Source organism: Canis lupus, chromosome 18 (assembly GCF_048164855.1).
Source record: "Canis lupus baileyi chromosome 18, mCanLup2.hap1, whole genome shotgun sequence".
NCBI classification, from domain to species: Eukaryota; Metazoa; Chordata; class Mammalia; order Carnivora; family Canidae; genus Canis; species Canis lupus.
This window is the reverse complement of record NC_132855.1, coordinates 58696523-58709983: the sequence shown is the minus strand read 5'-3', so window position 1 is coordinate 58709983 and position 13461 is coordinate 58696523. Positions and strand designations below refer to the sequence as shown.

General features: G+C 39.0%; 1 protein-coding gene across 1 annotated transcript; it reads left to right on the top strand.

Annotated features, from left to right (window-relative positions):
* The first annotated feature begins 2036 nt into the window (after positions 1-2036).
* On the top strand, positions 2037-2996 carry LOC140609387 (olfactory receptor 2T6-like). The gene has a single exon (XM_072784733.1). It carries the CDS (start codon positions 2037-2039, stop codon positions 2994-2996), a length of 960 nt encoding a protein of 319 aa, XP_072640834.1.
* The last annotated feature ends 10465 nt before the right edge of the window (positions 2997-13461 follow it).

Below are 13461 nucleotides of genomic sequence, written 5' to 3'. Positions count from 1 at the left end.
CTCATAATTTTTCAGCTGTGCTAATAACTTAATGGTTATTTCTATTTTTAAAAAAATTTATTTTATTTAAGAGAGAGAGAGAGAGCATGAGCAGGGTGAGGGGTTGAGAGAGATGGAGACTCGCCCCTGAGTAGGGAGCCTGACCCAGATGACTTGAGTTGAAGGCACACGCTTAACCAACTGAGCCACTCAGGTGCTCCCAAATAGTTTCTGGGTGAGGCTCATTACTTTTATGGTTGTGACAAAAATCTCCAACTCAACAAAACATCTTACTAAATGGGTTATTTGAACTAAATCTGTTGTTTTGCAGCCATATTAATGTTTCTTTCTTTTCTAAAAGATTTTATTTATTTATTCATGAGACACACACACACACACACACACACACACAGAGACACAGGCAGAGGGAGAAGCAGGCTCCCTGCTGGAGCCCAATGCAAAACTCTATCCCAGGACCTAGGATCATGACCTGAGCTGAAGGCAGATGCTCAACCACTGAGCCACTCAGGTGGCCCTATATTCATGTTTCAAATAAAGGAAGCCAACTCCAGGTGAAGAAGCCTCTCTGGGGCCCACATGTTCTGCAATAATAACTAAACTCCCTTAAAGCAATCATTAATTTCCAAATGTTCATTCATCTTCATTCCCTGGAGACTCAACTTTTTTTTTTAATAAATTTATTTTTTTATTGGTGTTCAATTTGCCAACATATAGAATAACACCCAGTGTTCATCCCATCAAGTGCCCACCTCAGTGCCCATCACCTAGTCACCCCCACCCCCCGCCCACTTCCCCTTCCACCACCCCTAGTTCATTTCCCAGAGTTAGGAGTCTTTCATGTTCTGTCTCCCTTTCTGATATTTCCCACTCATTTTTCTCCTTTCCCCTTTATTCCCTTTCACTATATTTTATACTCCCCAAATGAATGAGACCATATAATGTTTGTCCTTCTCTGATTGACTTATTTCACTCAACATAATACCCTCCAGTTCCATCCACGTCGAAGCAAATGGTGGGCATTTGTCGTTTTTAATGGCTAATATTCCATTGTATACATAAACCACACCTTCTTTATCCATTCATCTGTCGATGGACACCGAGGCTCCTTCCACAGTTTGGCTATTGTGGACATTGCTGCTAGAAACATCGGGGTGCAGGTGTCCCGGCATTTCATTGCATCTGTATCTTTGGGGTAAATCACCAGCAGTGCAATTTCTGGGTCATAGGGAAGGTCTATTTTTAACTCTTTGAGGAACCTCCACACAGTTTTCCAGAGTGGCTGAACAAGTTCCCATTCCCACCAACAGTGCAGGAGGGTTCCCCTTTCTCCACATCCTCTCCAACATTTGTGGTTTCCTGCCCTGTTAATTTTCCCCATTCTCACTGGTGTGAGGTGGTATCTCATCGTGGTTTTGATTTGTATTTCCCTGATGGCAAGTGATGCGGAGCTTGTTGGCCATGTCTATGTCTTCCTCTGTGAGATTTCTCTTCATGTCTTTTGCCCATTTCAGGATTGGATTGTTTGTTTCTTTGCTGTTGAGTTTAATAAGTTCTTTATAGATCTTGGAAACTAGCCCTTTATCTGATACGTCATTTGCAAATATCTTCTCCCATTCTGCAGGTTGTCTTTGAGTTTTATTGATGGTATCTTTTGCACAGCAAAAGCTTCTTATCTTGACGAAGTCCCAATAGTTCATTTTTGCTTTTGTTTCTTTTGCCTTCATGGATGAATCTTGCAAGAAGTTACTGTGGCCAAGTTCAAAAGTTCAAGTTTTGCCTGTGTTCTCCTCTAGGATTTTGATGGAATCTGAGACTCAACTTTCAAATTGTTCTTCAACAAGAAGAAATATCCAAGAATGAAATTGCACACCAGCCCCACAACATACACACACATACAAAATACTTAGTATTAGTTATATAAATAATTTTAATGTAATAAATACTTCTACAGGCATTTTGAAGGGTTCATATTATCTACTGGAACTTTCACTAACCCCCCACTTATTTCCTTATGTCCCCAGGTTCAACTCAGCACCATGGATGGAGACAATCAAACCTCTTCCAGTGACTTCATCCTCACAGGGCTCTTCACTCACAGTGCAATCTCAGTCTTCCTTTTCAGCATCATCTGTGCCATCTTCTTCATGGCCATGATTGCTAATGGTGTCATGATCTTCCTGATCCATATAGACTCTCACCTCCACACCCCCATGTATTTCCTGCTCAGTCATCTCTCTTTTATTGACATGATGTACATCTCTACCATTGTGCCCAAGATGCTGATCGATTATCTCGTGGGCAAGGGGACTATCTCCTTCATTGCCTGTACAGCCCAGTACTTTCTCTACATGGGCTTTGTGGGGGCTGAGTTTTTCCTGTTGGGACTCATGGCTTATGACCGCTATGTGGCCATCTGCAACCCCCTTCGCTATCCTGTCCTTATGAGCCACCAGGTCTGTTGGATGATCTTGGCCAGCTCTTGGTTAGGTGGTGCTTTGGACAGCTTTCTCCTCACCCCTATCACCATGAGTCTCCCATTCTGCAGTTCCCACAAGATCAATCACTTCTTCTGTGAAGGACCCACCATGCTAAGGCTGGCATGCGGTGACAAAGCTGCCTATGAAATGGTCATGTACATTTGCTGTGTCATGATGTTGCTGATCCCCTTCTCTGTGGTGATTGCTTCCTATGCTCAGATTCTCATCACGGTGCACCAGATAAAGTCAGATGAAGGAAAGAAGAAGGCTTTTGCTACCTGTTCATCACACATAATGGTGGTGACATTGTTTTATGGGGCTGCCCTATACACATATATGCTTCCCCAATCCTACCACACACCAATCAAAGACAAAGTCTTCTCTGCTTTTTACACCATTCTCACTCCTTTGTTAAATCCTCTCATCTACAGCTTGAGGAACACAGATGTAACTGAAGCTTTTAAAAGAATTTTGGCAAGATGTCAAGGAGCTCCTGGTGTGACAAGGAGAGAATTCTGACAGTCTAAGTCATCCATATCTGCTCAGGGGTACTGTTACTTGGGGTTATGCCATAGGTAATAAGAATAATGCATTCAGCAACTGCCAATGCCAGTTATGTTGAAAGATGCATCAGCACTTCTGTGAAAAATGTGAAACTGATTGTAACATTCACAAGTGAATAATTCCAGAGTGCCTAAATACCACTGGTGTTTATTCCTTCTTTGTGTCCACCCATTCTGTTACTGGACTCTAGGTACCTTTCTTCGGTGAGTTCAAGCTGGTAGTACATCCAAGGCTTACAATCAGTCCCATGTGGAAGCTTTTATTTTCTTGCAATAGATAAGGAGAACACTGAGGAAATTTCCTAAAGCAGTGTCTTGCCTGGAGATAGTGCAGTTAGCTTTTATTCAGTATGCAGAGGGGTCAGAGTCTGGAAACTTGCATATACTCTAGGCAACTTATACATACCTTATTCCTTAGCATTCTAGGTTACTGCACATACTTAGCATGTTCACATGCTAGTGTATATCTCACAAGCTCAAGAAAATAGCCTAAATTCTGCCCCTGAGAAGAGATTTTAGTATTATAATGTACTAAAGTTAACTGTGGAGCAGTCTCAGGGGGTTTCTGCACAAGCTTCAGCTCTGATCTGTTTCAAACTGGTTCTGTGCTAGATTTCATATCTGCACATGCCATGGCCTCTTCTAAAGGTCCTTCTGATTTGGACTTCTGAAAAACATCTTATAGAAACAAATTTACATGTCACTCATGGTGGCTGTCTATGCTGGTTCCAAGTCCAGTTCTTATCTCATACCACTTCTCTGATTGTAATTAATGTATATAAATGCTCCAAAATGTCCAGTTAATATTGCATACTCTGCTCACTTTCAGTGTTTTCATAAGAATTAGTGATTTGTATTACATTGTTTAAATGTTTCATTGATGGGGATTTATAGAAGGGTTAGGTGTATGTACATATGAAAGACATTTGAAAGAAACTAAAGTTTCAAAACCCCTTCAAAGGGAATACTTAAATAGACTCAAATAAATATTTAGAAAATCCAGATATCTTTTCTTTGAGTAGGAACTGAAAACATTCTTCTTTTAAGTAAATTTGGAGTTGGAGGAAATGAAGCATGTACTTTTGCAGAAATGCAGACTAATCCTCTTTAAGTCAATTCTATGATGTTATACTTGTGAAGTGGTAAATAAATATTACATCAGAAGACACTGAGGGTGGTGGGCACTGAGGGGGCGCTAGAACGGGATGAGCACTGGGTGTTATTCTGTATGTTGGCAAACTGAACACCAATAAAAAATAAATTTATTATTAAAAAAGTTTAAAAAAATAAAAAGCTAGGGCTTAAGTGCTTTACAAACAAGGCAAGGCTTCGTGTGAGGAATAAACTCTGTGTGCTACAACTCATAAAAAAAAAGAAGACACTGAGAGATGGGAGAGAAAAAGGTGATCCATTAATTCATAAATTCAGTAATCCCTTTTAAGCTTCTTCAATTCATTAAGATTATCAGATTTCTGGAATCTCTCCCTAGATGTCAGTTATGGTGTGGATACTTCTTTTTTTTAAACATTTTATTTATTTATTCATGAGAGATACAGAGAGAGAGAGAGAGAGAGGCAGAGACACAGGCAGAGGGAGAAGCACTGAAAATATTCTGTATGATGCTGTAGTTGGAGTTTACATGACATTATTCATTTGTCAAAATTCATAGAACTGAAGAGTGAATTTTAATGTAAACTATAGACTGTAGTTAATAGTAATGTATGAAATTAATCCATCAATTGTAACAAAAATACTACACTAATAAGAGATGTTAATAACAGGGGAAAGAAAAGTAATAGAGGGCAATTCTCTGTACCATCTGCTAAACTTTCTGTAAACCAAAAAAAAAAAAAAAAAAAAAAAAACCACTAAGATATCTGTTTACTAATAAAAAAGAAAAACTTACACACCATGAAATCCTCTGATACTGTATTTCACTTAAGAAATCTGGGGGCGGGATCCCTGGGTGGCGCAGCGGTTTAGCGCCGCCTTCAGCCCAGGGCCTGATCCTGGAGACCCGGGATCGAATCCCACATCGGGCTCCCGGTGCATGGAGCCTGCCTCTCCCTCTGCCTATGTCTCTGCCTCTCTCTCTCTCTCACTGTGTGCCTATCATAAATAAATAAAATAAAATAAATTTAAAAAAAAAGAAAAAGAAATCTGGGGACCTGGGTGGCTGAGTCCGTTAAGAATCTGCCTTCAGCTCAAGTCATGATCCCAGGGTCCTGGGATCCAGCATTACATAGGGCCCCTAATCAGTGGAGAATCTGCTTCTCTGTCTGTCTCTGCCTACCCCCTTTATATGCTCTCTCTCTCTCGTTCTCTCTCTCTTTCTCTCTCAAATAAGTAAAGTCATAAAAAAATAAATTTTTAGAAGCTGTCACCAAAACGTAGTGGAGTTTATAGAAATAGGGTGATATTTAGCAATAAAGGATAAGAGCTCATTAATTTCATTAGCCTTATTTTTAGGATTTGGCTGTGTTAATTTTGGGGATGGTGGAAGAGTAGGGTCCCCAAGTCACCTGTCCCCACTCACTTACCTAGATAACTTTCAAATCATCCTGAAAACCTATGAATTTGGCCTGAGATGTAAAGAGAGAACAGCTGGAATGCTACAGTGAGAAGAGTTCACGCTTCTATCAAGGTAGGAAAAAAAATAAAAATAAAAAAGCATCCAGTAGGGAAGGGGCCCCCCGCAAGGAGCCAGGAGAAGGCCAGGTGGACAGGAAAGCCCTGTCCCGGAAGTAGGAACTTTACCAATCTTTCCAAAAGGAAAGGCGCTCGCAGAGAACTCGGACAGGATCCCAGGAGGGGCAGTGGAGTCCCCAGGTTCCCGGGATCACTAACAGAGGAGGTGCGCCCCGGGGGAGCCCACACCACACACCGGGAGCCGAGCTCCCTAAAGGGCTGGAGTAGGTGCCCGGCGGGGCCTCGGGAGCAGCTCAGGCAGCGGCTCAGGTGGTGGCTCCATGCGGAGGGGGTTGTGCGGCCCCAGGAAAACAATTCCAGTAGTGCAGACCCCAGAGCCCAGGGCGTCGAGGGACACAGCCCAAGATCCGGTGCTCCACGTGGGACAGCCGGAGGCGAGGAGGACACAAGACAGCAAGGACACTCCTGCCGCAGGATGCCTCTGAGATGTGCAGGTCAGCGCCCCCCGCCCTCGGAGCATCCAGGGGCCTGTGGACTGGGAAACTGTGGGAGTTACTGTGAGAGCAGACTCCGGGGCTGGAGACCTGGTCATCACCAGTCTTGTTCCTCCCTATATCACCTTGTGCCTAGGACTGAGTGGGGCTGCCAGGGAATAGGGGACTCACAGGATAAACAGCTCCCACTGATTCATGCAGCACACAGGGAGTGGGCAGCTCCCCCAGATGCACACACCTGAGAATCAGCACAGCGGGCCCTTGCACAGAAGACCAGATGGAAGGACAGGGGAAGAGCAAGTTCTTGAACAAGACGCCCTGGAGAGCTCCAGGTAAAGTCAAGGGACTTATAGTATGTAGAATCAGAGTATAACCCTCCTTGTTTGTTTTTTTTTTTTTGTTGTTGTTGTTTGGTTTGGTTTTTTGTTTTTTGTTTTATTTTGTTTTGTTACTTTTGGTTTTTGTTCTTTGTCCCCCCCTTTTTTTCCTCTATTTTTTTCATTCCTTTTTCCACTAAAACTTGTTTTTAGCCGCTATGCATTGAGCAAAATGACTAGAAAGAAGAACTCACCACAAAAAAAAAAAAAAAAAAAAAAAAAAAAAGAATCATAGACAGTACTCTCTCCCATAGAGTTAAAGAATTTGGATTACAATTCAATGTCTGAAAGCCAATTCAGAAACACAATTATAAAGCTACTGGTGGCTCTGGAAAAAACATAAGGATTCAAGACACTTGAATCACAAAATTAGATTAATCAGATTAAAAATCAATTGATGAGATGCAATCCAAACTAGAGGTTGTATGAAGAGGATTAATGAAATAGAAGAACCAGTGAGTTACATAGAAGACAAGTTGATGGCAAGGAAGGAATCTGAGGAAAAAAAGAAAAACAATTAAAAGGTCATGAGGAAAGTTTAAGGGAAATAAATGACAACCTCAGAAGGAAAAATCGGAAAGGAAAAATCTACTTTCTGTAATTGATAGATCTTCTAAGCACAACATCTCCAAAGAAACAAGAGTTTTAAATGATACACTGGACCAGATGGATTTCACAGATATTTACAGAACTTTACATCCAAATGCAACTGAATACACATTCTTCTCAGGTGCCAAAGGAACTTCCTCCAGAATAGACCACATACTGGGTTACAAATCAGGTCTAAACTGATACCAAAAGATTGGGATTGTCCCCTGAATATTTTCAGACCATAATGCTTTCAAACTAGAACTAAATCACAAGAAGAAGCTTGGAAGGAATTCAAACACGTGGAGGTTAAAGACCATCCTGCTAAAAGATAAAAGGGTCAACCAGAAAATTAGAGAAAAATTAAAAATATTCATGGAAACTAATGAGAATGAAGATACAACAGTTCAAAATCTTTGGGATACAGCAAAAGCAGTCCTGAGGGGGAAACACATCGCAATACAAGCATCCATCCAAAAACTGGAAAGAACTCAAATACAAAAGCTAACCTTGCACCTAAAGGGGCTGGAGGAAAAACAACAAATAAAACCAAAGCCCAGCAGAAGATAGTTAATAAAGATTCAAGCAGAACTCAATGAAATAGAGACCAGAAGAACTGTGGAACAGATCAACAAAACCAGGAGTTGGTTCTTTGAAAGAATTAATAAGATAGATAAACCATTAGCCACCATTATTAAAAGGTAGAGAGAGAAGACTCAAATTAATAAAATCACAAATGGAAAAGGAGAGATCACCATGAATAACAAGGAAGTACAAATGATTTTAAAAACTTATTATGAGCAGCTATATGCCAATAAATTAGGCAATCTTGGAGAAATGGACACTTTTCTGGAAAACCACAAACTACCAAAACTGGAACAGGAAGAAGTAGAAAACCTAAACAGGCCAGTAACCAGGGAGGAAATTGAAGCAGTCCTCAAAAACCTCCCAACACAGAAAAGTCCAGGGCCAGATGGCTTCCCAGGGGAACTATAAAAACGTTTAAAGAAGAAACCATACCTATACTACTAAAGCTGTTCTGAGAGATAGAAAGGGATGGAATACTTCCAACCTTGTTCTATGAGGCCAGAACCACCTTAATTCCAAAACCAGACAAAGACCCCACCAAAAAGGAGAACTATATAGGCCAATATCCTTGATGGACACAGATGCAAAAATTCTCAAAAGACACTAGCCAATAGGAACCAACAATACATTAAGAAGATTATTCACCATGACCAAGTGGTGATCGATATGAATGGATCAAGAAGTTGTGGTCTATGTATACAATGGAATATTATTCAGCCATTAGAAATGACAAATACCCACCATTTGCTTCGATATGGATTTAACTGCAGGGTATTATGCTGAGTGAAATAAGTCAGTCGGAGAAGAACAAACATTATATGGTCTCATTTATTTGGGGAATATAAAAATAGTGAAAGGGAATAAAGGGGAAAGGAGAGAAAATGAGTGAAAATATCAAAGAGGGTGAAAAAACATGAGAGACACCTAAATCTGGAAATGAACAAGGGGTAGTAGAATGGGAGGTGGGTGGGGTGTCGGGTGACTGGGTGAGGGGCACTGAAGGGGGCACTTGATGGGATGAGCACTGGGTGTTATGCTGTATGTTGGCAAATTGAACTCCAATTCAAAAAAAAGAAAAGAAAAAAGATAAAGAAAAGTTAAAAAGTTAATTGCTAGAACATGAACCAAGCGCTCTTTTGTTTTACTTGTGTTAGTGGTAGTATTCCCTTGGAACTACACAACCCAAGTCAGCATCCTTTCCCCTACTGAATTGGATAAGAAGGGTCTGGTAATGCACACTCTGTGTCTGGAGGAAAAGTAAGTGATCTATATTTCCCTGTATTCGTTATTCTTCTCAACACTAGGGAGAAACAATATTTCAAAATAAGGATGCTACTGCAGGGAAAAGCCCTCATTAGAGTGAGTGAAGTGGTTTTCTTCTCAGAGTATATTTTATCATTCATTATAAGTCTCAAACACTATAAGGGTTATGTAGTTCAGACAATTGCAGCTGTTCAAAGATAGTAGAACATTTTGAAGTCTTTTAAAGGAATTTGAAGCCATTCCTCCACTTGTGAACCATCCAGCCATTATTTCAGAAAATTGGGTTGGATGTCAGTACTGGAGCCCATGAAATACGTCTTAGGACCTTGTGCTTCCTTTGGTAGAAACCCACATGCAAAGGTGTAACTTGTTTTCACAAAGGAATTAATAATGCCTGGAAAGGTAATCAATTTGGCTCTTGACTCTGCTAGTCATTCACTCTGTCACTTAGATGACTGTATTGTTTTAGCCTTAATTTTTTCGTAAATGAAATGAGCAATATTCTTCAAGATATAATTGTTGATTCCTTCAAAAAGAAATTACCTTGACCACAATGCATAGTGCACAAGCTCTTGCAGCAACTACAGGAAAAACATGACCAAAGTTTTTAAATTTTGGTTTCTATTCTGATATTGAGAATGCCATGAACACATGTTTTGCTTATATATGTATGTATGTATATGTATATATAATTAGAATATATATAAAGATAAATATATATGTTATATATATGTTATATATTTATCTTTAGCATTATATGTTTAAATATATGTTATATATTTATCTTTAGCATTAATTTGTTTCCCCAAGAAGCACAGCACCATCCACGGAAGGAGTGCTGGTGGGGCAAGGGAGCCAGTTGTATTCCAGGACCTGCCCATGGGCCTGACAATCAGTAAGCACTCTGTAAATGATGCCCAAAGTAAATATGGGGATCCTTTATACAGGAGGAAAGTTCAGAGGAGTAATTCTGAAGGAAATCTTGTCAATAACTGACCAATGAGTTTATGGCTTGTGCCAATTTCAGTGACTTCCTAGGTTTCTGTGTTGACGATTTTGTCAACAACAAGGACCAGAGGTAAGCTCTGTAAGAAGAGTGATGTAATCTCATTAACCAGGATGGGCATAGGCTAGAACCTAGTGTTGACTCCCATGGTTTAGATGGGAGTCAAATGCCCCATATATGTGATTACTGATCTTGTTAAAACTTATCATTACAGGGCAAAGTTACAGCAAACATATTGGGTTACACAATCTACTATCAACAGCAACACTGGCACAAAATTCAGATCTTTTGCCTCAAATGTATTTATATACAGACCTATTTTTGTTGAGCAAACCCAACAGCTATTGAAAAAAAAATTGTAATGTGTTCTATGAGATGCAAGCATGCACATTCATGCACACCCCCTCACACACACACACACACACACACACACACAGTTTGAAAAAAAATGTTTGCCAGGACAGGGAAGAAGTAAAATTTTCGCTATTTACATAGGACATTATACTCTATATAGAAAACCTAAAACACGCCATCAAAAAATACTAGAACTAATAAACAAATTTAGTAAAGTTGTAGGATACAAAATTAACATGCAGAAATTTGTTGCACCAATAATGAAGCCACAGAAAAAGAAATTAAGGAATTAATCACATTCACAATTCCATCAAAAACTACAAGATACCTAGAGATAAACCTAACTAAAGAGGTGAAAAACCTATTCTCTGAAAACTAGAACACTGATGAAAGAAATTGAAGATGACACAAAGAAATGGAAAGACATTCTATGCTTATAAATTAGAGAACACATATTGATAAAGTGTGTATACTACTCAAACAAATCTACACATTTAATGTAATCCTTATGACAATATCATCAGCATTTTCACAGAGCTAGAGCAAACAATTCTAAAATTTGTACAGAACCACAAAAGACTCCAAAAAGCCAAAGCAATACTGAAAACGAAAAACAAAACTGGAGGCATCATGATTCCAGACTTCAAGTTATGTTACAAATCTGTGGTCCTCAAGACAGAATGGTCTGGCACAAAAACAGACAAATAGATCAATGGAACAGAACAGAAAACCTAGAAATGAGCCCACAAGTATATGGTCAATTAATCTTTGACAAAGCAGAAAAGACTAAGTAACAGGAAAAAGAGTATTTTCAACAAATGATGTTGGGAAAACTGGGCAGTAACATGCAGAAAAATGAAAGTGGACCACTGACTTACACCATACAGGAAAATAAATTCAAAATGGATGAAGTAATGCTGATGATTTTTACTTTATAACTTAAAAAATTATTATTTAACAAAAAAGCATGAACAATAACAAAAAATAGAAAAAAACAAGAAAATACAAACAGTGTTTGAAACATGTTGACAGACATATTCATACTTTAATATGTAGAGAGAATGTTAAATAAGTTTAAAAAGTAACATTTCTAATAAATATGAAAAATAATATTGGCAGATAACTTTTAAAATAATAAATATTAACACATTTGAGAAGTTTCAACCTCACTAATTTTTTAAAATAATAATTAAATTCAGTCATCTTAGGCCAATATTACCGGATATGTAAACGTGTATATGTTTAATGCTATTTACTACATGTAAAATACTATTTACTACAACTCTTTAGAGAATATTGTGAGGATGTTGGGAAAATAGGAACTATCAGTCAATAGGAAAGTAAGCTGATAATGTAAAATACAATCTAAAAATAAGGGGAGGATCCCTGGTGGCTCAGCGGTTTAGCGCCTGCATTTGGCCCTGGGCACGATCCCGGACTCCCAGGATCGAGTCCCATGTCGGGTTCCCTACATGGAGCCTGCTTCTCCCTCTGCCTGTGTCTCTGCCTCTCTCTCTCTCTCTCTCTCTCTCTCTCATAAATAAATAAAATAAATCTTTAAAAATAAAAAAAATAAAAATAAAAAAGGGGCAGCCTGGGTGGCTCAGCGGTTTAGCACCACCTTGGGCCCAGGGCCGGATCCTGAAGACCCAGGATCGAGTCCCACGTCGGGCTCCCTGCATGGAGCCTACTTCCACCTGTCTGACACACACTCTCTCTCTCTCATGAATAAATAAATAAAATCATAAATAAATAAATAAATAAATAAATAAATAAATAAATAAATAAATAAAAATAAGGGCACCTGGGTATCTCAGTGGTTGAGTGTGTCTGCCTTTGGTTCAGGGAGTGATCCTGGGGTCCTGATATGCAATCCCACATCAGGGTCCCTGTAGGAAGCCAGCTTCTCCCTCTGCCTATGTCTCTGCCTCTCTCTCTCTCTTTGTGTGTGTCTCTCATGAATGGGTAAATGAAATCTTTAAAAATAAATAAATAAATAAAAATAAAAATAAAACCAAAACTTTAAATATATTTACACAAATTGGCTAATTCTGATGGAAGAAAATGTGAAAAAAAAACACGTAAAAATCCACGCTCAAAATTAAGTATTAGGATATTTATCATTAAATAATTTATTGCTGCCACAATTAAAGTGTTGTATGTATCAAAAATGAAGCATTGGTTAAATATAATGGAGCATGTCCCTAGGGTAGAATACCCTGTGAACACTGAATGCTGTCTTTGAAAGAATATTTCACTTCAGAGATACTTCTTATGAAGCAGTTTGTGAACGATGTAAATTGTCAAATTATACGTAACACATACATTTACTCATGCCTATATGTGTGTGTGTGTGTGTGTGTCGGTGTGTAAATGTTATACAACATATGTATATACATTTTATATTTACTTATATATATGTTCATACAGTAGGAATGCAATTTTGTAAGGATGACCTTCTATATGATATGTTTTTGGCAACTATTTCTGGGTATTAAGGGAGCTTGTAAGTTTTTTGGGAAGGGCTTCTAAATTTTTGGACATTTTCTTATTTTCCTCACTGTGTGTATTGCCTTAATATGCATATATAATAACTATTAGACTATCAATAAAATGCTAAAATAAATAACATAAACTGGGCTATTTTCCATTTTTATGTCTTTTTACATTAGTTCCCACATTTCTCTAGGAGGGAAAGCTGCTGGAGGAAATTTCTGATGAAATGCTCAGAAAATCAGGGACTTGCACTTGTGAGTCCGTAGGTGGAGAAAAGTGGCAACACTTTTCTCAAAGCCCATATGAACTTAGGCTCACTCTCTTCCACTCCATGAAACTTCTAATGAACTGTCTCATTAACGTCCCTGGAATCCACAGGGAAATGACCCGCTCTTTCCAAGAGCACTTCATTTCATGGCCTTCTCTCAAAACTATTTAAGTCCTTGCCTCTTCTCACCCTGGGCACTACCCCTTTTGCCCAGGAATCCAAACACAGAACACCCAGAGACGATTCAGCATTCTTTAATGGTCTGCAGCTTTCTTCCTGCCTTCTTACTGTTTCACAATTGTCTCTCTTTGGTTTCTAGATATTTTCATGTAAGACAG

What these genes read in the sequence shown, in the direction of transcription:
- LOC140609387 (XM_072784733.1), top strand. Translation starts at nt 2,037, where the DNA reads ATGGATGGAGACAATCAAACCTCTTCCAGTGACTTCATCCTCACAGGG.